General features: G+C 42.9%; 1 protein-coding gene across 1 annotated transcript in view; it reads right to left on the bottom strand.

Moving 5' to 3' along the window:
* The window catches only part of LOC310777840 (titin-like), a gene marked incomplete at both ends in the record, with an annotated part of 108,377 nt that extends 96,601 nt beyond the window's left edge, over positions 1-11,776 (bottom strand). Inside the window, 8 exons of the mRNA XM_083638190.1 lie at positions 123-227; positions 1,623-1,790; positions 2,051-2,129; positions 3,611-3,843; positions 4,689-4,762; positions 5,668-5,955; positions 9,184-9,387; positions 11,686-11,776. Of these exons, the coding sequence (XP_083494316.1) occupies positions 123-227; positions 1,623-1,790; positions 2,051-2,129; positions 3,611-3,843; positions 4,689-4,762; positions 5,668-5,955; positions 9,184-9,387; positions 11,686-11,776 (1,242 nt within the window). The remainder of the gene's footprint in view (positions 1-122; positions 228-1,622; positions 1,791-2,050; positions 2,130-3,610; positions 3,844-4,688; positions 4,763-5,667; positions 5,956-9,183; positions 9,388-11,685) is intronic.
* Between the last annotated feature and the right edge of the window lie 15,238 nt (positions 11,777-27,014).

The raw sequence follows: 27,014 nt of genomic DNA on the forward strand, positions 1-27,014 counted from the left end.
CAGCTATATTTAGAATCAGGAGAGACCATAGAATATTTCATTGAGACCAAAAATAAAAACTAAAACGATTTTTTTTGGCTCTGTATCCAGCTGCTGAGGAGGCTCCAGGTGTCCGGGTGTACCTGCTCTACCTCGGCCTCGGGCGGCCCAGCTCGGCTGCGAGCCTGATCCACAGCCGCCACCACGGTCGCCACGGCAACGCTCCTGTCATCCTGGGAAACATGCTCCTGGTGCACCACAGCAAGGCAGGTCAGTCACACAGCAACTCACACACACTAAGGGCTGCAACTAACCATGATATCATTATCCAGGTGAGACACCCCCAGTGAATATGGTAAAATTTTTAACTATCACCATGAAACTTCCTCAGTTGATTACTTACATCAAGGCAATCATTTCTTGTATTACAAGTTTTCTGAAATTGTATGTTTATATATGCAAATGAGGCAGTGTCTACTAAAATATGTGCTAATTTGCATACATTCCCAGGACAGAAATCTGAACAAAAAGCCAGGTTCAAAATTCTTGTTTCATTTTGTTGACATATTTCAGCCAAAGGTTTTTAACCTAGCCAGCAAATGCAGGCATGGATCCTTGCCCGCTATGAGGTGTCGTCCGCATAAACACATGCGGGCGTCGATCCTCATTTTTGGGACAGGAAAATTCGAACGATTGATGTGTTAGCGTCACTCGTTCTAAAAGTAAAAGTGTCTATAAGGCCAGGTTTACTCTTGCCTTTTTGGAAACGAAAGGATGTGGATATGGGTCCTTGCGTGAATTGGTGCTCAAAGTTTACTGCAAGGAAAGCAGTTCACTTCGAAACCCTCCGGTGGTGGTCAGGGAGACAACCGCGGAGGGAAATCCTTCTCTTGTGAGAAAGTAGGTGTAGTGAAGCTGCAAACTCACAGTAGCGTCTGGTGGGGTCAATGAAGCCCCCTAAAGACAGTTAAACTATGTTAGAGCATGGAGCAGAGATAAATCATGTCCTCTCGGCTCGAGAAGAGAGATCAATCTGAAGTGGCACGGCCCCTGCTTTGGCATATACTGTATAGGGGCACCGCCCCATGCCAGGCACAGAGGGCACGCCCTTCTTTTGCCCACCCCATTGTGTTCACAAATGGTGTAGAGATAATTGTCTTTGGATAAAACTGCCTATTTTCCCCTTTTCAGCTGGTCTGTCTCACCTTAATCTGGCCATTATGTTATACACGAATCACAGCTCTAATCACATTCACATCCAACAGGCAGAGCCGGACTCAAACAGCGGCTCACTGCGTAGCAGCTGGTTAGTCTAGTTACCGTGCTATACTGATTCATTATTCAATATGCAGTCATTACAAACTGTTGCAATCACATCACTCAGACTTAAAGGAGAAGTCCATTATTTTGAGTCGAATCATCACACGTGATTTAGGTGTGAAACAGAAAAGCCATCCCAGAAACAGTGGAATTCCCCTTTAACTCATCTGCAGGCTTCAAAGACGCATTCAGTGAGTCCAACATTCACCTTCACTCATCTTGTAGAATCAGAATGTGTCAAATAGAAGGTTTGCCACTGAGGGCAGCAGAGTCCCAAAACTCCCTGGACACTTTCACCCCCCTGCCCCTCCCTTTCCCCTCACCTCTCGGCCGGCGCTGACTTCGTGCTCCCAGTGGCGCTCCATGTGCAGGTGGGTGGCTGAACTGGTCAGACTGGTCATGCTGGTGTAGCTGCTGCTCTCTGCTGTGTATTCTCCCTGTTTGCATTCTCCCTGTTTCCAGGGGGGGAGCACCTCCGGAGAGGCAGAGACCTGGTGGTGGAGATGATGATGATGATGATGATGATGATGATGATGATGATGATTAGATTACAAGTAGTCCTGTGCTTTCTATTATACATGGAGATTAAAGTGTCCTGACTCTGGATCTGATTCTATTTATTTATTTATTTATTTATTTATTTATTTATTTATTTATTTATTTATTTGTTTATTTATTTATTTAACTTTACTTTCTTTATTTTACTTTTTATATATATTATTCTAAATATACGATGTAAATCAGTTCTCACCCGTTTCCTGAGCATGAGTGGAGACTTGACCGGTCTGATGGGAGAGACAGAGGCCAATCTGGCAGAGGGAGACACAGGTCTGCAGAGCAACATCAAAACAATGTAACAATACATTACACAATGTCAATATATTATTTACAGAATGGGTCTATGTAACAATACAATACATACCCAATGTCAATATATTATTTACAGAATGGGTCTATGTAACAATACAATACATACACAATGTCAATATATTATTTACAGTATGTGCCTATGCAACACACCAGTGGTTCTCAACCTCTTACCACCTCGGAAATTAATTACCACCATATGAATGTATGAGAGGGAGGGAGCCCCGCATACCACCAGGTTGAGAACCAATGCAATACACAAGGTAAATTATTTACAGCATGGGTCTATGCATTTTCCATTTCTACATTCTAGACTTCCAATCCTGACATTTTTATTTTTTATTTTGGACTGGTCTGGAGGATGTACATACATACATACATACATACATACATACATACATACATACATACATACATACATACAGTACATACAGTAATAAACATTATTCTGCACTATATGACTAGCCACAACACTGGTGGTTCTCTACCTTTTACTGATACAGTATGATATTGTAATTCCATGACTGTATTATAGGTAGAGAGATAACAATGAAAAAATTATGAAAACAGTAATTCTTCTACATTCTCTAAATGTGTTAACTTCTTGTAAATGAAATAATAGTCAAGTTTATTTGCATATAAATATATTGCATTTGCTGGGTACCCCCTGGAACCTTCTTAGGTCTACATTAGGCCGTTTTTTAGGGATCTGCACTTCGTTTGCATCTATTGTCCACACTACCTCTATTGTTTTGAGTGTCACACATGAAGACTCCGGTCTCCGGCGGCCGAGCCTGTCTTCGTCATCAAAATCCGGGTTGGAATGTGAATGTGGACATGTGGAGAGTGGAGTTTTAAAACGATGCAAGTAACCTACTCGTAACAGCAGGTGGCAGTAAGCACCTTGAAGGTGTCAGCGACCCGCCTATAAACCGAGAGAAGAAGAAAGTGTGTCGCACTGTTGACACACTTTTGGTGCAATTTGAGAGAAGAAGTGCCATTTTGACTAACGTTACACTGTTTCAACATGGATCTGATCTGCTTATTTGTGATTCAAAGAATTATGGTGGCACAGCGTTGTCGTCTTCTTCTTCTTCTTTGCCTTGGCTGTAGGCGTAGTTGCTGCCCTCTCAATGTGGACTCTAGTACTACACATTGAGGCACGCACATGCCCAGTGTACATGACACGTCATGTAGTACACCATGGGTCTCACAGGAGCTGTTATGAACGGAGCCTGCTCTAGTGTAGACTGGGAAGGCTTTAACTGTGGCGTTCTTGCAAACGTGGTAATGAAGATGTAGCCTCAGGGAGTCACCCTCATTTCAAAGAGGTGGGTAAACTAAGTTTATTTGCGTTTACCCACGCAATGGGTAAACGCCCCGTTATGGGGGTCCGTGTCCCTAATCTGGACTAAATGAAGGCTCCATCCCATGCTGTGCATACCTGACAGGAGCGGGCGCAGGGGCCTTGACGTGGCGGACGGGGGAAGGCGACTGATGGCGTCCCCCGGACACCTTGGACAGCAGGGAGGGGGGGGACCTGGAGGTGGGCTTGGGGGGGACCCGTGGGGGGGTTTTGTGGGCCAAATGCTGAGTCATCACTCCTCCTTCCACGTGCATCTCCATCATGGTGGTGGCCTGGAAGCTGGCCTCCATCCTCTGACTGGCCTCCATCCTCTGACACAGGGACAAGCAGGGAAACAGACAAAGGGATAGGGGTTTTATGAGGGGGGGGGAATCACTCATTCATCAAAACTAAGTATTTTCTGTAGAAAGAGATACACTCTTTACATTAAAAAATGTCATCCATTTTCCCGACTTAAAGCCCCATTCAGCAACTTTTCCAAGTTTTGCTATTGGAGAAACTGCGCCCTCTGGGTGCAATAGTATCGATATCGATATCGCCGTTCAAAGTCAACAAAACACAGCGCCAGAAAGCTCTATGTACATGTTGTGACATCGGGTACATGCCACGTGATGAAATAATAATCCATAGTTACGTGAAACGTCATTTTCATAGCAAATCCGCATCGAGTTACTTCCTTGTTTACAGGAACACAACGTTCCTTGTGTTCTTGCCTCTGGGACGCAGGCACCAAACTGCTTAGTCCCAGGAGAGGCCTTTGGAGGGCGGTGTGTGACCAATAGAGGTGACATTCTCCCTGTTACACGTCATTCTACCATCCTCAATGACTAAAAAGCTGTTATATTAAGGGGAAAAAGTTACTGATTGGGGCTTTAATTTTATGAATAGATCATTTTCGTGTTCAGTGTGATTTACAGTCGTCAGCAACAAATATCAATATATGAGATGACAAGGGTCTAACACCACAGCAAGTATGGACATGTTCATAGTATACCGTTATATTATGGTAACTAGAAATATCACTGCCATGCTTCCCTGCCTCGCGCGATTTCTGATATTGGGACAGTATATCGATTTTCCCATGGCAATTTCTAAACTTATCAAGACTGGAAACTCAGGGGGGAAAAAGGTTTTGAAGTCTCACCTTGGTTTCCACTCTGGTCTGGGATGTGGCCATCTGAGATGTGGACACCACGGTCTTAGTTTTCTTAGCGGGAATGGCTTCCTCACCTGCAGCAAACACACTGGCACCTTAACAATTTGACTCTTTGTTCTGTGTGTCTACCTGCTTCACTACAGAGAAGAAGTACAAAGGGGAAGATGGGACCTCACATTTACACCATTCAAACCTAAAACCAACACACTGGGGGAAGTGAAGATGAATGTTTCCCCCTTTTTAACATTTATTTAACCAGGTTAGTCCCACTGAGAGTCTTTTTCTTGACCAGGTCTCCCTTGTAAAAGAGATGACTATTTTCAATGGGACAAACAAATAGCATTAATAGGAAACAAACTCACCTATGAGATCACCAATTATTTAACCAACCAACAACAGGTACAGGATGGACATTGGAAGTAAATAAAAATTATTATTAATTTTATTATTTATGTATTTACAGTATTTATTTTAGGTACGTCATCGCCTAGCCAGAGATATTTCAATAGTGCCCTAGCACGCAGCGTGCTTCATCAATCTATCATCATCAATCAGCTAGAGGACTAGCTGACCTGCATTGTCTGTCTTGATTTTGTATTGCTTTTTATTCAGTCTTCTGTGATTTTCCTTTGTGCTCATTGCATTTTACTATTGCTTGTCATTTTACTATTGTTTGTTATGTAATGTGTTTTGTGCTTGGACCCCAGGAAGACTAGCGGTCGTTTTGGCGGCAGCTAATGGGGATCCTTTTAATAAACAAATAAATACAGATTTGTGGATTCTACAGGAGAATATACCATCGTTTTACAACTAGCTCACGCGTGGCAAGTCTACCATGGGTGGTTACGACATTATGGCTCATTGCAGAATATGAACGGGGAAATACTCTTCTCCTGGAACCGAGGTGTCACGTGACTGTTGAGCTCTATACAGTCAATGGTACGCACACGCACACACACACACAGTCCATGTAGCTCACCCTGAACCAGCAGCTCAGCGGTGGAGGTGGCTCGTCCGCTGCTGTTGGTAGCGTTGACAGAGTAGGTGCCAGAGTCCTCGGGGAAGGCCTCAGCGATCAGCAGGCTGTGGAGGTCTCCTTCCTGGAGGATTCTGAAGTCAGGGGAGCTCTGGATCTCTGCTCCCTCTCTGTAGAACTTCACCACAGGTGTAGGGATTCCTGTCACACGGACGTCCAGTCTCACCTGGCTGCCCTGTCTCACCGTGCAGCTCTGCAGTCTCTGGAGGAAGGCGGGCGGCGCCGTCTCCGCTGCAAACACAGAGCGAGATTAGTTCAAAGTGGGGTCAGTTTGGGCTTTTACAAAGAAATCAGTGGGCGAGAGGTGTCTGGGTAGGGAGTGTAGAGATAATTGGCCGTGTCTGCAGACAATTATATAATAATATAATATAATTATATATATATATATATATATATATATATATATATATATATATATATATATATATAAATATATATATATATATATATATATATATATATATATATATATATATATATATATATATACAATGTATATATATATACAATAATATATATATATATATATATATATATATATATATATATATATATATATATATATATATACACATATATATATTATAATCTATGATCTATAACTATAATCTATAACTATAAGAAGAAAGCACCGCAGGCTCTGGTGCTTTCTTCTTATAGTTGGTCAAGTTCTTAAAAGTGACTTCCAGGCAGCAGAGGAGTCACGTACATTAAATTATCTTATTTACAAACATAAACATGTTTGCTTGTGTGAGATTAAACGTTAAGCTCTGTGGGGAAATGACATGGCAACAGAACCAGACAGAAGCATACTGTATATTGCAATACAATAAATAAAGGTAATGTAATAAAATATGCTAAAGAAGATAAGCAGAATCAAGAGTTTTACAGATTTATTTATTTTATTCGATAGGACAGTAGGCAGACAGGAAAGGTGGGGAGAGAGGGGATGACATGCGGCAAAGGACCATGGGTCGGATTCGAACTCGGGTCGGCCGCGCGAAGGACCGAGCCTCCGTGGTACGCGTGCTACCAGGTGAGCCACCAGGACGAAGAGTTTTACCGATTTAAAACTTTGTGGTGAAAAAGCAGCAGAAGTAAAAACTCAAAAAGAAAACAGAGAAGCGACAGCTAGCCAGCTAGATTGACTGACAGGCTGGGCTATGTAGATGGGCTGTGTGTTCAGATGGTTTAAAGATGTGGTGTGCCGCTTGATACTGCTCCAGAAGAATTTGATGGTCAGATATGGCTCTTTATGAATCCCTCCATAAAGATCTGAAGATCCTCTTAAGGAAAGCTATGCTGCCAACAGCTGCGTCTATAAAGGGTTTATCACTAGATTATGTGACAGACCATGCCAACCACACAGGCCACACCCACACCCTGGTGAATGGCAATAATACCTTATATTGCTATGTTTTGGCAGGACAGCATTTTGATATTATATTTTGGATATCGCCTAAGCCTAGCATGTTGTTGGTACATGTGGTAACACTTTAATAGGGGTAAATTAATTAAGGGTTAACTAACCCTTAATTAACAGTTAACTAATGTGTCTACTGTCTAGTAATCATTTACTGGTGTTTATGTTAACTAAGGTATTGTGATTGAGTAAGTTTAGGCATGAGGTCACTGAGGTTAAGATTAGAGCAAGCTTACAGTACAGTCAAGGCTGTTCATAAAGTGTCAGTTAATGCTTATTAAGCTTTATTATCAAAAGAGTTTTACTTGGTGAAACCAAGCAATCCAGCTATATTTATAATCAATCAGAGACCATAGAACATTTCACTCAAAACCTCTATTTTTTTCCTCCTCGTTTTTAGTTTTTGGTTTTGGTCTGAATGAAGTGTTCTATGTTCCTGATTCTAAATATAGCTGAATCGCTTGATTTGACCCAATACATATTTTTATAAACATTTAATGAATCGTCTACAATAGAGTGCCAAACCCAGAAGAGGGTGTCACCGTACAGTATACTGTATGTTGATGTATGTTCTTGGCACATTGTTGCGTTTTTCTTGACCAGCTCATCTTTGATAAAACCCTCAGTGAGATAAGGTAAGGTAAGGTAACACTCCAAACACACCACGCTGAAGCAACGGCTCACAGAGGCAGTTTCATTTCGGCATCCTTGTTAACAGGGGAGACCGATCACACCGGCCGCGGCGCTGCGCCTCGCGATGCTGAAGGGAGAGTTTTGGCGTCGGGTCTATTTTTGATGCATGACACGAGTGGCCGCGTGCAGCCAGTCATGAAGTCAATACAAGTTGTGACCGGCGCAGGGCAAAACAGAGCGAGGCATGGGGTAAAACAGAGTGCTTCTCGTGTGAATGGCAAGGCTCCTGCTCGATGCTTCTGGTGTGTCCCAGCCGTAAGGTACGGTACGGTACGGTACGGAATGGTAAGATAACTTCAGTGAGAGATAACTCTCACTGTACAGCTCAAATCGAAAATTACGAGGATGGTAAAAACTGCCATGAAGGTGATTGGCAGAAAGGATTACCCGACACTTCAGTCCATCTTCGAAAACAAAGTAATAAACCTGGCAAATAGAGTTCTGACTGATCCAAACCACATCCTCTACTCGGAGTACGAGATGCTACCCTCGGGCAGATGGTTCAGAGCCAGCCGCTGTAAAAGCAATAGATATAGTCTATCCTTCCTTCCTACTTCCATTGCACTGCTGAATAGACAGTGAGCCCCTTCCTCACGGGTGTAACACCTGCACTGATGGGAGGTGGCAGTATGGAAACTTGTTCTTTTCTTTTAGTCCTTCTTGTGGTTTCTCCTTGCTTTTATTTCGCCATGGTTTTATGCTTCTATGTTTTTATGATTTTATGTTTTTATGGTTCTATGCTTTTATTTATCTTATTATTTTATTATCTTATTATTTACATGATAGTGTAATAAGGGTCAGTGTAATATGGGCGGGTGCAATTTTTCTTGCCTAAACAGGCACCGCCTGTTCCACCCGGGTTCTGTGCAATGTCTTTGTTCAAATGCTACTGTTGTCTTGCTGTCATGTTGTTGTTTTCTTTTGTTGGTATATGTTACTGCCGATGGATATGCTGTAATGCACTTTGTTGCCCAAGACAAATTTCCCCTCGGGGACAATAAAGTTTATCTGATCTGATCTGATAAGATAAGATGCACTAGCGCCTCCTCTGGTCTGTCGGGGCACCTGTTCGGGGCGGAAGGGAACTGGTGGGAATCCTCCCACATACTACGTCCTGCCGGTTAAGCTCCCCACTGTCAGGTGAAAAGAAGCAGCTGGCAACTGCGCATGTGTCGGAGATAGCATGGTGCTAGTCTACGGCTCTCCCCAGATTGGCAGAGGGTGGAGCAGCGACCGGGGCGGCAGGGGGAAATTGGCCAAGTACAATTGGGGGGGAAATCAGAAAGAAAAAAAATTATAAGATAAAATAAGATAAGATAAGGTAAACCAAAGCCAAACCTCACCTGTGACGAGTAGCTCAGCGGTGCTGGTGGCTTGTCCAGCTCCATTGGTGGCTCTGACAGAGAACCTCCCGCTGTGTGCGGCAGTCACAGCGGGGAGTCTCAGCACAGCACGCCCATCGGTGAACGAGATCTGAGCACCGGGCAGAGCGGCGGACGATAGAACCTGGCCATCACGGAACCAGCTCACCTCAGGAACTGGAGAACCTGTGAAGAGAACCCACCAGAGAACTGAGCATCCAAAAAGTGGCACAAAATACAGAACCACCAACATCAAGCTGATTCTGTCGCTATGTCCGAAAAAGGCCCCCTCCAGCCAGTTTTCCTACCTGTGTAACCGTAAAGCCCCGCCCCCTCCAGCCAGTTTTCCTACCTGTGTAACTGTAAAGCCTCGCCCCCTCCAGCCAGTTTTCCTACCTGTGTAACCCTTGGTGTTCTATGAAAATGTTTCTATTTGTATATTTGTACGTCATCTGATTTGCACCAAAGAACTTACGGTACATTAATAAGAACCAAAGGCTAATAGCTCACTGCAACACTGTTGTAAAAAAGCAGAAGAACTTGGTGTCTTGCATTCAATATACTCTTTGTCTGCGTTAGGGCAGAAGTTACTGGAAACAGTATGGCTACATAGTAGCTAACGAACGTAGCTAACAGCTACCTAATGCCAGATCAGTTAACACTACAGGTAGCTATTTATATCAGTACTTATAACAGTCATGACATGACGTATGACTATAGCATTCCATTGCGTCATACGTCATCACCCCTTTTTAGCAAAAGCTTATTTTTTTTTACTTTGAGCACAAGATGAGGTTATTTGTAATATATACACACACACACACACACACACACACACACACACACACACACACACACACACACACACATATACATATATATATATATATATACATATATATATATACACACACACACACACACACACACACACACACACACACACACACACACACACACACATACATACATATATATATATATATATATATATATATATATATATATATATATATATATATATATATATATATACTGGCGAACAGTCTGGTTAATCAACAGGCCAGGTCATGACTCAGCAACACATGGAATATCTTAAAAATGAAAAAATACACACAAAATACACTGGAGGGGGACTTTAAGGCTAATGAATATTAACGACCCTCTGTTCTGATTGGCTAACCATTTCAAGAGAGACATTCAAATGTTTTGCTTTTGTCTGTAGACACTCTGATCTGAAGGGATTTAATTTCCCTCCAGTCTGAAACACTGACAGCCTGCTGTTTTCAGTTCAGATCAACCAGACAGGCCAACACTCAATGTCTTTCATACTCATATGTCTATATATATATATTAAAAAAAGAAGAAGTCAAAACCCACCTTTTCACTGTTGGTTTTGATCTATAATCTTTTTTTACTCTCTCATGTATCTTAATATTTTCCTCTCTTTATTAAATTTGTTTTCTCCTGTGTTTGTAAAGTGTCTTTGAGCATGGTCAAAAAACTGTGAAACAGTGAACAGTGAGGTGCTACATAATATAAATGTACATTACATGAACATAAATGCAGTAGTGTACATCATTACATTATTATTATTATTATTATTATTATCATTACATCCTTTTTATTATAACACTAGGCCTAGGTGCAATATAAACCCTGAGAACAGTGAACCCTGGGAGAACAGATATTTAGGCCTGGGAACATTGAGCCCTGGGAACATTGAACCATTTTTCATGTTCCCATTAGGTGCCATATAAAACCTGGGAACGTTGAGCCCTGGGAACAATGAGCTGACCCCTTTCATTGACCTAGTGAAGGGAGATTTTGAGTACTAGATACTAGCAAAGATAACGCTAGCCCTTTGGCTTTTATCCACCTTATTTCTAGCTGCCATGATGCCTTATGGGTGCTTCTTCCGGTGTAATCCTCTTTATCGACTCGTTAAAACTCCTACGCTGGGAGGGGGGTTAACGTGACTTGATTCAAGAAGTACCGTTAGTTGAAGTCACGTTAAACCGGACCTTGTACCCATAATTATTTTACAGCGGGGCATTCAAAAATAAGGTGGATAGATCATTTGCTCTAAGAAATTATTTTGAAATTATGTACCACTGACTTGCACTATGGCTTGTAATTTCACACATGTACAGTATGAGTGACAATAAATATCTTGAATCTTTAGATTTGAAGAATTCATTATAATAACGATATTTATCAGCTATGGTAATGGTGATACTGATAATAACTGATAAATATAAATTTCCCATTATCGTACGATAATTTATCATCATCTATATTGTGCATCCCTAGTAAAACTCACTGCTGAATATTAAAGTTATTGGTTAAAAACAGTGCTGTTTCATCTGTATTTCTACCTGCTGAGGTGAAGGTAATGTAGCATCAGGTATCATTTTGGCCTAGCTACTGTATCATGATGGAGTTAAATATTTTACACACAGAAGACAGCAGAAAGCTTCTTACCACTAACTTGAGCCTCAAACGTTGCAGCACTACCCTCAAGTGCCACAACGCTTTGCAGCGGTTGTGTGAATGTTGGTGCTTGTGTTGACATGTTGGTTGGCACCCTGGAGACAAACAAACAACAAACACAGTGTTAAAAAACAGCCAAAAAAAGTCAATAAGACTTCTAGATTCATTAATAAACACAGCAACAAACAAATGAAACTTCTTTGCACAAAGTCGACTTTTCTTCCTCCATCAAGTATAAGGGTGCGTTCGTAAATGTCACTCCGAGCGCCCAGAGCACACTCTGGCACAAACTGGACCATTTGTAAATTGGGGGTGCTGTTGGAATACAGCATTCGGCTATTCACTCTCAGAGTTGCAGAGCGCACTCTCAGCACTCTGTCTGAGGAGATGGAGCAGCAGAGCGCAAAGAGCAGATCAACTGCTAAAATAAAACATAATGTCCCGTTCATTAATTCATACAGGAGGAGCACGCTCTGCCTCTTTGAACAGCCGCACTCTCATTTTAGGGTAGAGCGAAAAGAAGAAAAAAATAAGCAGGTGTGAACCCATAGAGGGCACTCTTGCTGCCTGAACAGTTTGTACAATTGTAATAGTTTGGTCTCAAAATGTGGAGATTTTGACCAGAATCATATATACACCACCTCAAAAGCCATATATTGGTTAGTTTTTTGTGTGTGTTTAGTCCTGCTTTAACTAAAAGAGCTCGGTACTTCTTCGATCCACTGCGCATGCCTAACATTGTATGGCTGTTAATGATGATGACAGAGCTGCACTGACAGTTTTGACTGTTTCTTTATGGAGTTTTTGCACAGTGAAACAAACGATCCACGAAACGGAACACCCAAGGGAGGAAAGTGTGCGGGTGAGATAAAAACAACAAAAAACAACAACTATACAACAGGCTTGTGACGGTGTCACACCAAACTGATGAGACAGAACAAAACAAGAACTAGACACTCAGAGAGTTTGTGTTATTATTGCTTGTTTGTGAGTCGGATCCGGATCTGCTCCAATATGTAATGGGTTATTGGCCCATGCTACCCTTCCAGCAAGTTTCATGAAAATCGGCCCAGTAGTTTTTCCGTAATCGTACTGACGAATAAGTAACCTCCTTAGCAGAGGTAATAAAGCAATTTGAAGCAATAAAGTAAACAACAAACAGAACACATCACAGCTGCTGAGAAACATCTCCAGACTGCAGACTCTAAACCAGGTCTGTCTGCACTAGAGTCTCTGAGGACCAGCTGAACATAAGTCATCACGAAGCCAGGTGTGTCTGCACTAAAGTCTCTGAGGACCAGCTGAACATACATTATCTCTTCATTTACGGTGTAAAGTCCACACTAACTGCTAGGTTGAGACCAGAGTGCTTGAAGAGAGAGTGGCGCCAACGGAAGTACAAAATGCTTGATCATCATGTGACTCACATAGCTATGAGTGTGTGTGGGGGAATAGTTCCAGGCGGGCTGTTTGAATGCATAAAAAAAGTTATAATAATGCTGATAATATACATTTGATGTGAAGTACATCATGGCAGGGACGTTTCTAAGTAGTGGCCAATGGTGGCACTGGCCCTTCTTAAATGTGATTGGCCACCCCAAAATCCTGGGGGCGCTGGCCTCCGTGGCCGACATGACTGTTTTTCAGCTGTAGCGGGCTCATTTTTAAAGCTAGAGAGAGTGAAGATACTGGCATCATAATGCATCCATTGCTAATACACTCCAGTCAAAATGGCCTGGACATACCACTGCATCCCAAATGGTCCAGTCTGCTGCAACTTGAACTGCTTCATCCAGAACCTTACTTCTGGGAAATATTGCGAGGTAAAAAAAACTCATCCATTGGAGGAGTATATATATATATATATATATATATATATATATATATATATATATATATATATATACAGTATATATATATATATATGTATGATGGCCTAATTTAAACACACCTGGGCCATACTAGTGTTTAGAGCGAACCTGAAGAAGCCAGCAGGTGAAACGCGTTGTCTTTTTTGTACTTGTTTTAAGATATGAATTAAAGTGAAGAAATTCAGCCTACCTGTGTGCAGTGACTCTCCTTCAACTACTACTAAATGAAGGGGACTGAAAACAGTCGTGCTGACAATCTGGGACATGTTGCCTACTGCAAATTAGGGCTTTCATATTTCATAAACACTAACCAAATGATGTTATTGCTATTCTTTAGGTTCATAGACTGTTACATCTGTGGTAAGCACTCATTGTATTGTAATTTACCACGTTATATGATCGTATCAGAAAATACAGTAGGCTACTTGTGTTGTCACTGACACTGTTTATTGCTGTTTTAATGTAACGTTATTTTGTAGGCTACAAGCTATCGTGCTCAATAAGTGTGTGCAAAAACAATCTCTCGTGCACTTTGTTACTCAGTTGCAGAGGCTAAATGGTTCAAATGAATGGCAAAAACGGCAAACGTCAATCACCAAACATCCTCATGCTCCAAGTTACCCCAGTGCTGCAATGTCTCTGAAGACCTGGAGTGACAGAGAGACTGAGAAAGAGCTTCTGTCTTCAGAGACACTTTCTGTCCAGCAACAGTCTATCTGTCTGTTCCACTTTTATTACCTGCGCCAAGGAGGTTATATTTTTGGTGTAATTTGTTTGACTGTCAGCGGGATTATGGAAAAAGTACTGGGCTGATTTTCATGAAACATGGTGGAAGGGTTTAGCATGGGCCAAGGAAGAGTCTGAGAGCCCATTCAATTCTGGAGAGGATTCGGATCCGACTCACAACAAAGAAGCAATAATAGCCGAACCTTGGCAGAGGTCTGTACTCTCCGAGTGCCCTTCTAGTTTATGGTTGTATTTCTATCTTCTGAGTCCTGATCTGAACCTGGGGAACCCATTGACCCCTCGTCTGTCGGTCTGCAACATGTTCTCCGCCCAGAGAGTCACATTCTGACACAACAGACGAAAAAGGTTCCCTTTCTCATGATATTTGGAGGCGCAGGGTAGTCTGCACACTGAGAATAAACTTTGAGAATACATTTACATTTAATGATTGAAGTTTCGATCTTACGATCTTCATCAGAATGATTTGTCCTGCACCACCTGACCCACAGAGCTGATGTCCGGCACCTGACCCAGAGAGCTGATGTCCTGCACCTGACCCACAGAGCTGATGTCCTGCACCTGACCTACAGTGCAGAGCTTATGTCCTCCACCTGACCTACAGAGCTGATCTCTTCTTCATTAGTCCCACAATGTCTGAAAGTCGATTAGCCACGTGTGACAGCAGAATGGAGTTGAGAGGACATCTCATATGCAGATAAAGTTTAAAGGGATTAGCTGAAATGTCGTCTGGACCTAAAGCACATACAAAAAACTGTCATAGAGTCATGTCTCAATTCCAACTTCATTCTTGTGTCTCAAGTTGCTAATCGGACTGTAAACAATGACCAACGCATGGAAAAGGAAGTCTTAGCCCAGATGTCCTCTGGCTACGCCGGAAACCCCCAAATATTTGCCGCCACCCCCACAGTCTGATAATTGTCAGACCGACAGCCGATGGGTTCTCAGATCGCCAGGTGAGAAACACCTTTTAAACAGCAACCAGCTGATGGATAGCAGCAGGATGCTGGGTACGACCTGTCGCAGTGCCCATGAGCAACACACACACACACACACACACACACACACACACACACACACACACACACACACACACACACACACACACACACACACACACACACACACACACACACACACACACACACACAGTGAGGGTGACTGAGGGTTTATTTATTTATCTCTCTCTCTCTCTCTCCCTCCCCCTCTCTATGGATATATAATAGTATCAAAATAATCCACAAACAAATGTCAAGTTACATAACTGGTAAAACACAATGCACAAATAAATGCAGTGAGAGTGATTTTTGTCCGTAAATCTGTGCCTTCAATTTACAATTCGTATATCATCATTTGTAACTCGTATACGAGGGATCAGCCGAGCAGCATTTTGGTAAACAAACCGTGTCACTGGGTGGCACGTGAGGCTTGAGTGTCTGACTCTAGGCGGCTAACTCTGTTTACATTTTAAAAACTGTGACAGTTCACACAACTTTAACACGACATGCATATATTATACATCAAACTCTTGAGCTAATTCTGCTCTCACAGAATGTCAAAATATAAGCGATGTGATGTATAGTTTTTGAGATATTAACGTTTGTTTGGCACAACTGATACTATTAACTGCCGCGGGGTTCCGCATTTCTGGGTGGCAAGTGACGTCACGCTGATTCGTCCTATACAGTAAGCACATCAAGTTAACATTTTTAAATGGAAATATATTTGTGAACCTCCACCCATTTGTGTGGATTATTTTGGAGACTGTTTTAGCCATACATTTATCTCTCTATCTCTCTTTCTCTCTCTCACTCACTCATTACCCAGGGCAGCAGCTGTCAGTCTCTCTGGCCCGGTGTCAAACCTTAAATCTCTCCTCACAGCTCAGCTCAGCTCCCAGACAGTTTGTCCTGACTGAAATGTCAGGAGTCAAAGTTATAAGAGTCTTAGCTAAACATCAAACAACACAGCTGCTGCTGCCTCTCCACCTGCACCCCTCTCCCTCTGTCCAAGCCAATGCCAAACCACAAAACACACGTTCCACTGAGAAATAAGACCGATATATTCACTACCAGTCAAAAGTGTTTAAACACCTGACTGAATGTTCTGTGTTTGAATCTAAAGCAGGGGTGTAAAACTGACTCAGTGTAAGACTAGAGTTAGAGGTACATTTTAAGAACACGTTTTCACATAGGGTTATCTCAGCTACCATCAAAACAAATGATCAAATCTACTGTCTGTAACTGTACATTACAATTGATAATGAAAATAGTTAACCATTTAGTGGTGAATACCAGGGTGGGAATTTCATCATTTTAGGGGCAAGGCCATTTGGCCTTGTGCAGTCACAATTGTTTTAATGGCATGAGGCCATATGCCAGGGCACAAAGGCCATTGGTCTACTGACACCGTGAAGAGCGATTTTTCTGATGTGTGTTAAAATGAGCCTAGCCTAATACAGAAAACATGAATAGGCTACTTAATATTGAATTTGCTCCTGAAACCTGGTAGCCTACCTCTTAAGCTTAATTTATGGTAGGGCACTTGACATTTTTGAGAAGTGTCTCTCAATGTAAATAAAACAGTCGCACGCCATTTTTTATTTATACTTCAGCAACAGGTTTCAGTTGTTTCCACGGTAACAGCGGGGGCGCTCGGCTCAGGGTCCACAACTACAGAAGAAGTTAAACTCTAACCCTAACCTACTGTAACCCTGATTCATATTTTAATCATGTCTGATAACATCAGCAGCTTAGCTTGTTAGCTAATCATGTTAGCTAGCTTGTTAGCTAAAATGGCCGACAGCAAGGCCGGAAACAGCCGAGAGAGATGTAATTCAAGCATAATACCAAAAACACCAAAGTTTGTCAGCAAATTGATTTGTTTTCTTTTTGAGATCTTGCTGACAACTACAAAAGACAGAAATGATGGTGAGTGCACGCGCAGACTGATAGTAAATTGTTGTTTTTTTCCTAATCTGACCTAGTCTCTCACCAGACTCAAATATTACTTGAATCGCTGCGCTCCCCATAAATGCAGCATGCAGTAATGGAGTGTCTCAGCGTAAGAACTGTCATGGGTCTGGCGTTGAGACTAAATCTGACATGATTCTGACCTGCCTGATTTGCACCTGCAGCGCTGGCAGTGGCATCACACTTCGATGTGATGGCGAGAATAACATGCATGCCGGTGTTACAGTATGCCGAACAGTGAATGAAAGTGAAACACACTCACGCACGCATGAATCATGTATGATCAAAATAGCGTTATTTTATGCATGATCCTGATCCATGATGATGAAGGTACAGAAAAAATAGAAAATACATGGGGAAAATATATATATTATCAATATTTTAGAGACCACTAAAAATGTCACAAGTCATGTTTTCAGGGGGTCTCCTCTTATTAAAGGGAGCCAAGCTCCCCCTGGCTCCCCCCTCCCGCCCCCCTCCTCCCAGCAAGTCTCCCAGCTGTCCGAGGAGGAGCAGCGCTTGCTTTGTTTTCCTCTGAGTTCAAATCACTGACTGTAAAAACAACGCGCCCGAGTCCTAAATTCAAAGAATAGCCACGGACCCTCATCTGTATATCTCTGCATCGGTTTTTACAGACGACGACTCGCCTCGCTCCTCTTTTCAGATAATCTCTCCACACTCCTCCAGACCAGACTGGTATTAGAAATAGTGATTATACACCTAGATATCGTATAGAGTTGATAGTAATTAATGTAGTAATATAGTTAGACGTTATATAACATAAGGATGTACTATGAGTGGACAGATGATAGATAATGATTGATAAACGGATAGTAATGTATTAGTTAGGCTATAGGTAGATGTATTATATTATAGTATTATATGCCTGTATATACTGTATAGTATTTTAGGAAGATTGTGATGGAGGTTACATGGTTATTTGGATGGACATGCTGTATTTAGAACCAGGTTGAGTGAGTTTTTGTTTGTTTTCTCTTGTTTGTCTTAAATTTATGATTTTAAAATGTGTTTTGTCTTTTACTTTGCATATTTGTAATGTATCTGTATTGTTTGTTTTGACTGTGGACCCCAGGAAGAGTAGCTGTTGCCTTGTGTAATGGCTAATGGGGATCCTAATAAACTAAACTAAACTAAACTAAACCTCTGCACACACCAGCCCCCGGGGGAAAGCGGCTGCTGGCCGGGCAGCGTGTATACTTTTGACAACCTACTTTAGATTAAACCATGCCCCGAACTCATTTGATTGGTCGCCGCAACCGTTTCTTCCTGAAAATGTGTGGCAAGGAAAACATGTTTTTTTTTCATTCATGGATTTCCTTTCCGCTCACTGCGTGCATCGCTCAAATTCCTCTGCTGCTGTGAACAACAACAACAAAAACACTAGCTCGTTGCTATCATAGTGCTACATGCTGAAAATGATAAGTTTTACTACACACCGGTTGACTGTCGGTCACGTCCACTCCATTTTATTGGGTAAGCAGCATGCAAGCCGGCCCCCTACGAGTGCTTATTCGGCTTTTCAAGCTTGCTGACAGATTTTCGATGCAAGTCAAAAGTCTGTCTCGAGAGATTATGTTTGAGGTGTAATGCAAAAGAACTAGAGTCACATGATCAAATGTTTCATGTCCTCTTTAATGTTAGGGTTATGGTCTGGGTTACAGATAAAAACGGGACACATTGGGAGGTGAACTGGGCTCTCTCTGTTGAAAGACGAGGAAGTTACCATTGTTACATTAAACGTTAGACAAACAAACATTATCTTCTAACGATTTTGAGCTGTGGACCACTATATGTCACGTCGTAATGTTTTGGAGACTGTACTGGGGAAATCCTACAGAACATTTAGCTGTATTTGTCTTATTTCTGGTCCAAACTCTAACAATCTGTCTGCCTTTTCCTCCTCTAACATTATAAACCAGCCTGTATGACTATGTCCTCCTCTAACATTATAAACCAGCCTGTCTGTCCTCCTCTAACATTATAAACCACCCTGTCTGTCCTCCTCTAACATTATAAACCAGGCTGTCTGTCCCTGTCTAACATTATAAATCAGCCTGCCTGTCCTCCTCTAACATTATAAACCAGGCTGTCTGTCCTCCTCTAACATTATAAACCAGCCTGTCTGTCCTCCTCTAACATTATAAACCAGCGTGTCTGTCCTCCTCTAACATTATAAACCAGCCTGTCTGTCCTCCTCTTAACATTATAAACCAGCCTGTCTGTCCTCCTCTAACATTATAAACCAGCCTGTCTGTCCTCCTCTTAACATTATAAACCAGCCTGCCTGTCCTCCTCTAACATTATAAACCAGCGTGTCTGTCCTCCTCTTAACATTATAAACCAGCCTGTCTGTCCTCCTCTAACATTATAAACCAGCCTGTCTGTCCTCCTCTTAACATTATAAACCAGCCTGTCTGTCCTCCTCTTAACATTATAAACCAGCCTGTCTGTCCTCCTCTTAATATTATAAACCAGCGTGTCTGTCCTCCTCTAACATTATAAACCAGCCTGTCTGTCCTCCTCTTAACATTATAAGTCCTCCTCTTAACATTATAAACCAGCCTGTCTGTCCTCCTCTAACATTATAAACCAGCCTGTCTGTCCTCCTCTAACATTATAAACCAGCCTGTCTGTCCTCCTCTTAACATTATAAACCAGCCTGTCTGTCCTCCTCTTAACATTATAAACCAGCCTGTCTGTCCTCCTCTAACATTATAAACCAGTGGGTCTGTCCTCCTCTTAACATTATAAACCAGCCTGTCTGTCCTCCTCTAACATTATAAACCAGTGTGTCTGTCCTCCTCTAACATTATAAACCAGCCTGTCTGTCCTCCTCTTAACATTATAAACCAGTCTGTCTGTCCTCCTCTTAACATTATAAACCAGCCTGTCTGTCCTCCTCTAACATTATAAACCAGCGTGTCTGTCCTCCTCTAACATTATAAACCAGCCTGTCTGTCCTCCTCTTAACATTATAAACCAGCCTGTCTGTCTGTCCTCCTCTAACATTATAAACCAGTCTGTCTGTCCTCCTCTAACATTATAAACCAGCCTGTCTGTCCTCCTCTAACATTATAAACCAGCCTGTCAGTCCACCTCTAATATTATAAACCAGCCTGTCTGTCCTCCTCTAACATTATAAACCAGCCTGTCTGTCCTCCTCTAACATTATAAACCAGCCTGTCTGTCCTCTTCTAACATTATAAACCAGCCTGTCAGTCCACCTCTAATATTATAAACCAGCCTGTCTGTCCTCCTTCATATCTGAGCTCCTGTCGCTCTTCTGGTGCCAGGATCTGTCTGTCTATGTTTAGCGTACACACCAGCAGCAAACACATTAGGCTGAATGGTGATGCGCGATATACAGATTTTACTCATTTAGTTTCGCAGTTCTGCTGCAGTTCTGCTGCCACATGTGAGATGTCACAAGCACTTTATTCAAACAAGACTGTACTTGAGAAAGAGTTGACTGTTCACAAAAATTTACACAATGAGATTCACAATGAGATAAATAATCCTCAGTAATGTGGATATAATGACTAAGTGGGTAAAGGCAAATAATAGAAAAACTAGAACAGGAAAAGAGTACATGTATGCCATATCGCCACATTACCACATCCAAAATCTAAGACGATATCTAGTCTCATATCACGATATCGATATAATATTGCCCAGAATGAATGTCAAACATAAGCAGCTGAGAAGTCCATAGATAATGCTTTATTTTAAATCATTTCCAGCAGAAGATGCATTTTAAGACAGAGACACCTGCTGAACTTACTGTATGTGATTTGGAGAGAGTGACCCAATCCAAAAATGTCATGATCTGTTTAGTTTTCCTACAGTCATATTGTCTCCGCTTGTTTCATCAAACAACAAAACACCATAAACACTTCAGCAGAATCAGATTCACAAAACCCTCATATTTAAACACATTTTAGACAAGTAGGTTCTAGTTCAAAGTCTTAATAGGTTCCCCTACACCTAGATTAACAGTTTATTTGGTGTAGGGCCAAGTAGGCCTCTGTCTCATATCTGTTGAGAATAAGCAGCAAACCTTACACTCAACAACAACAGCAGTTTGCATCTGTGCTAAACAGAGTTTCACCTGTTGTTTTGTAGATGGAGGCACTTTGGGTTGCCTCCTAACCTCATCTCCTAGCATCAATGGCAGTAAGCCTAAAGTTATAAACCAGAATTAATTCAGGCCCTATTTTGAGAAGTCCCTAAGGAGGGTCCAAAATTAGCTTTTTTTGTCCACCAGCCAAATGGCTAGTGAATTTTCCAATTTAATCAGCCACTCAATAGATTGCCATTGTTTTTTCGGCTGGTGGCTCATGCTAATTTTGTACCCTGTTCTTAAGTAGGAAAACTAAAGAATTTATTAAGGAATGGGACTGTTATTAAGAAAATATGGAGGAATTGCACTTAAGAGCCTTCATAAGAACTTCCTTAATTTCCTCATGTCATTTCTGACGATCTATCTTAAGAACACATTGAGGTGAATCCGGCCCGGACCTCCAGCTGCTCCTGCTCATCAACCCCCCCCCCCCCAACACACACACACACACACACACACACACACACACACAGACACATGTCCTCCAGTGACTCAGTATGCCCCCCCCCCCTCGACACCTTGAGCCCCTGAGAAAACAATGTGAAGAGAAGAGACAAATGGCAGGTCTCTCATTGGCCAATCAGAAGCGAGAGGTACGCGAGCTGCTGTGGTTCAGTTTGGAAAGTAGAAGAAGAAGAAGAAACCCAGATCTTTTTTCTTCTGCAAACTGAATCCTAGATCACAGCGGAGGCTGAACACTTACTGTAGGGCTGGGTGATACGGACCAAAACTCATATCGTTGTAATTTTAGGCTGAATGGTGATACATGATATACTGTAAATCTCTGTATTTTCTACAAAGTAGGGTAAATGTTCAGTTGTAATTCAAAGCCACATGTAGGGCTGGGCCAGGCCATATGGACCAAGTCAAGTAGGTAAAGGCAAATAACAGCTAGAACAGTCTGGTAAGTTCAGAAAATCACATCACTTTACTGTAATGCAGCCTTTGAAACTAAGAAAAGACAACACTGCCGTATCACCATATCCAACATCTAGACCATATCTAGTCTCATATCACCATATCACTACATCCAAAATATAAGAACACATCTAATATCACATCGACATATTACCATATCCAACATCTAAGACCTTATGTAGTCTTCTCATATAATCAATATAATATTGCTATATTGCCATAAGAACAATGTGAGCATGGACACTTCACTTCCGACAGATGCATCTATAATGGAGTCTGTAACACAAGTCAGGAAGCTAAAAATAACCACAAAAAACCCCCACCACCTCCTGCTTGATTGACAGCCACCATGTGGCACATAGCTGGATGTGCAACTGATAGCCCCCGCTGCTGATTCCCTTAAAAAGACATGGCTACCCAGCTGAGACGCCACTCTCATGCTATCAGCGGCTATTCTGGGATGGCCCAAATCGCTCTGCCACATATTAACCTTGAGAAACAGGCGCAGCCCTTTAATGAATGTTTTGTTAGAAGAAGAAACTGTTTGTGTGTAAAAGAGTTGAGTCCTAAAGCGCTGAGGTCCAGGCAGTCAGGTGGAGAAGATCCATCTGAGTTCAACTGGACCCAATCGGACACTTACTTGTTTCCACAAGGATGCCCGCAGTGATGGGCCCGATGAGCTCGGGCGTCTCCAAACGAAAACTCTTATCCAGAAAACGGTGTGAGAAAATCCAAATGAGAACAGTCGAGCCTCGAAGGAACCCCAAAAAACAAAACTACACAGAGCAGGGCCGTGTAGTTCTGTTTTTTCTCCCCACGCAATCCCTACACCCGAGGCGAGGCTGGGAATGCTCCAACTGCTCAGAAGTGACAATATGGCAGGGTGGCTTTTTATACCATGGCTACAGGGTGTCATCACCCGGACCACTGCCCCCATTGGTCAGCTACTCGGCCCCCACCCGACCGGGACATCACGGGAGGCCGGTGACCATTTTGTGCAACTCCACACCTGTCACTCACTTGACTTTACAAAGTCCAGACAGACAGAGAGAGTGAAAGGCCAGAACAACAAACTGTTCTTAACTCAAGATTAGCCTTTCCTTTCCAAAATAAGTCAGATGTAATAGAAAAGTAAGAGACCGTTTAATTAGCCTATAGTCCAACCCGAGAATCTAAGACCAGTCCAAGGCCACTAAGTTGCTCTGCCCATGCTTTAAACTCCCAGCAAGCACGGACAATCGAGAGAGCCTGATAGCGTCCAGATCAAGTCATATCATAGAGAAAAACACTTTGCCACTCAAATACACGAGGATACCTAAGGCTATGTTCACACAGCAAACCTTAGTGCTCGAATCAGATTTTTTGCTCAGATCTGATTTTTTGTGTGGCTGTTCACACAGACTTTTTAAAAGTGGTCCATATCAGACTCCAGTGTGAACAGACCATGGACATGAAGTGACCCGCATGCGCAGGAGAACAACAATAACATCACATGCAGCACACTGCTGTTCTACGTAAACTTTAAGTTACCCAGCAGACAAGCAGAGTCGGACATCTCTGGAGAGCTGCTCTGGGCGGGGGAGGAGGAGGGAGAGGGTAACTGACTCAGGTGACTCGAGTGACTGGAAATCCCGACTCTCTTTAGTGAGTCACTCATACCAACTCGAGTTAGTGAGTCACTCATACCAACTCGAGTTAGTAAAAGGAGTCGACCATCACTACTCTTTTATAGAGTACCCAGTGGCGTAGGGTAGTCATGAGCGTCCCCAGTGCAAGCAATTTTGACAGGGCCCTACACGCTACTTACGAAGTACAGACACACAAGCAACGCACACACACACACACACGCACGCACGCGCACGCGCACACACACACACACACACACACACACACACACACACACACACACACACACACACACACACACACACACACTAGGCATAAGCTATTATATACATGTGTTGGATTTTACAGTTGAATGAGTTACTTGTAGGCTGGTATCCAGACCCATATGAATCGCAGTTGTCACACTCTTCATATGGGTTTGGAGCTACACCCATCCACTATGTTTATTCAGATACTTCGGGTCATCTGATTGGCTGGTGGATGTAGGTGGTGGCACCTTATCAAATAATTAATCTAGCGTGATCTAACGTTATTGATAATGCATTGTAGAGCGCTGCTAGCTAGAGCTAGGCTAGCTAGCTGTTAGCACATTAGTTATGTGGCAGTAAAATGCCACTGAATGACCAGTTTGATATAACTGTCAACCAGTACGCTATCAGAACCATGGATAGTGCTCTGACACCCAGTAGTAAGAGACAGTCAAAGTAAGAAGCACCTGAGAGCGGAGGAGCTGTCTCTTTCAATGTGGTTCTAAAATGACTGCTGACTTTAACATGTTTAATGTTGATTTTATTTTATATCATTTTGTTATAGATTGCTACTGACTATTTTACAAAAAAGAAAACCATTGCAGAGATGGTTTTGCTTTTCAAGGGCATATAGTAAATGGCACCATTTTAGATCTATTGTGTGTTCTTATTTCAACACAGGTGCATTTCTGGCAATTTGAGTCATTTGCAAGGGCCCGTTCTCTGCCCAATACGTTGTTCTTTCCAGGGGGCCCTCTACCGCAGGGCCCCCAGTGCAACTGCACTGGATGCACTGTCTATACGCCCCTCTCAGTGTGAGAGACACACACAAACACACACACACACACACACACACACACACACACACACACACACACACACACACACACACACACGTACATGTTGGCGCCATCCCAGGTCTCAAGCCAGGCTTTGATCTCTGCTGCCTGGCACGCTGATAGCAGCACACACACATACACACACACACACACACACACACACACACACACACACACACAAGCACACACCTTCATCACCTCCTGCCTGGACTACTGTAACGGAGTCCTGTTCGGGATTCCCAACAAAACCCTGGACAGGCTCCAATATGTACAAAACTCAGCTGCCAGGGTTCTGACCCGCACCAAACCCTGGCAGCACATCACTCCGACCCTCATCCACCTCCACTGGCTCCCGGTCAAGTCCCGTTTCTTGTACAAAATCCTACTCCTCACCTTCAAATCCCTCCACGCCCTCGTCCCCCAGTACCTGTCTGCCCTCCTGCAACCCTACACCCCGTCCCGGTACCTGAGGTCCTCCAACTCGGGTCTCCTCTCCATCCCCCACTCCCGCCTGCGGACCTTTGGGGCCAGAGCCTTCAGCGTGGCGGCCCCCACCCTTTGGAACTCTCTCCCAGCCGAAATCCGCAACGCGCCATCACTGGCTACTTTCTAAACTCTACTCAAAACTCACCTGTTCAACACAGCCTTCGGCAACTAGTCTCTTCTGTTCTTTGTTGTTCTTTGTTATCTTCTATGTGTGTCCGTCATCTTTTTGTACTTTTGTAAAGCGGCCATGGGTTCCTTGAAAGGCGCTATATAAATCCAAGCTATTATTATTATTATTACTCACAGCAACTGGCCTGCATGCTGGTGCTGGCTAGCAGGCAGCCTGCTGTGGCTACCATAGGAAGGTGAAAATGCATGTGGCTACCCTTCAGATGTCAAGACAGCCTGTGACTATATTGCAGCTGCTTAGTAGTAGCTGTCCTTGTGCTTTCCTGCTCACCTGGGGATCTGTGACGATGGCCATACATTCATCCAGCTTTCAGGGCTCTGAAGTGGAGCTTAATTGTGGAACAGAGGCTGTCTTAGCAAAAGCGTCCCCTAAACATGAAATGCAGGGGCCATTCTCCACAGTGGCTGCTGGACTATTGAGAACAAACAGTCAAGTCAAGTTTATTTGTATAGCCCTAATTCACAAGCATGTCTCAGAGTCTCAGAGGGCTTCACAGAAAATATGTCTAGCTAAATCTAGCTGACACAACAGTAGCAATTACAGTAGTAATAATAACACATTGAACAATCATATGATAGAGAGATATAGAAAATATAGAAATATAGAATAAAATGGGTGCCATGCTTTAAGGTAGAATGGGTGCCATGCTTTAGAATAGTGGGGGAAGAGAGATCAGGAAAGGGAGGAGGTGGGGAGGGAGAGCAGGGGGAATGTGAGAGAGGAGAGAGCAGGAAAGTGAGGAGGTGGGGAGGGAATGGGAAATGTGGGGGAGGAGAAAGCAGGGAAGGGGAGGAGGTGGGGAAGGAGCAGGGGAAGGGGGAAAGAGAATGGGTGCCATGCTTTAGAATAGAATGGGTGTCATGCTTTTGAATAGTGGGGGACGAGAGTTCAGGAAGGGGAGGAGGTGGGGAGGGAGAGCAGGGGGAGTATGAGAGAGAGAGCAGGAAAAGGGAGGAGGTGGGGGAGGGAATGGGGAATGTGGGGGGGGGGGATATACTGAACAGATATGATTAACTGTGGGGGAGGAGAGAACAGGGAAAGGAGGGGATGCCATGCTTTAGAGTAGAATGAGTGCCATGCTTTAGAATGTGAGAGAGGAGAGAGCAGGAAAAGGGGGGAGCAATTCAGACAATCTGACTACTCTAGGCATTAACCGGAACTAACTAGAAAACAGATAATCTAGCTAATCTACAGCCTAGTCTGCCCTGTCCTGTTCTGCTCTAGTCTGATTTTAGCCTGAACACTATAACAGGTCTACAGCCTACAGTTAGGCTGTAGCTAATCT

Source organism: Poromitra crassiceps, assembly GCF_964638095.1.
Source record: "Poromitra crassiceps genome assembly, chromosome: 6".
NCBI lineage: Eukaryota > Metazoa > Chordata > Actinopteri > Beryciformes > Melamphaidae > Poromitra > Poromitra crassiceps.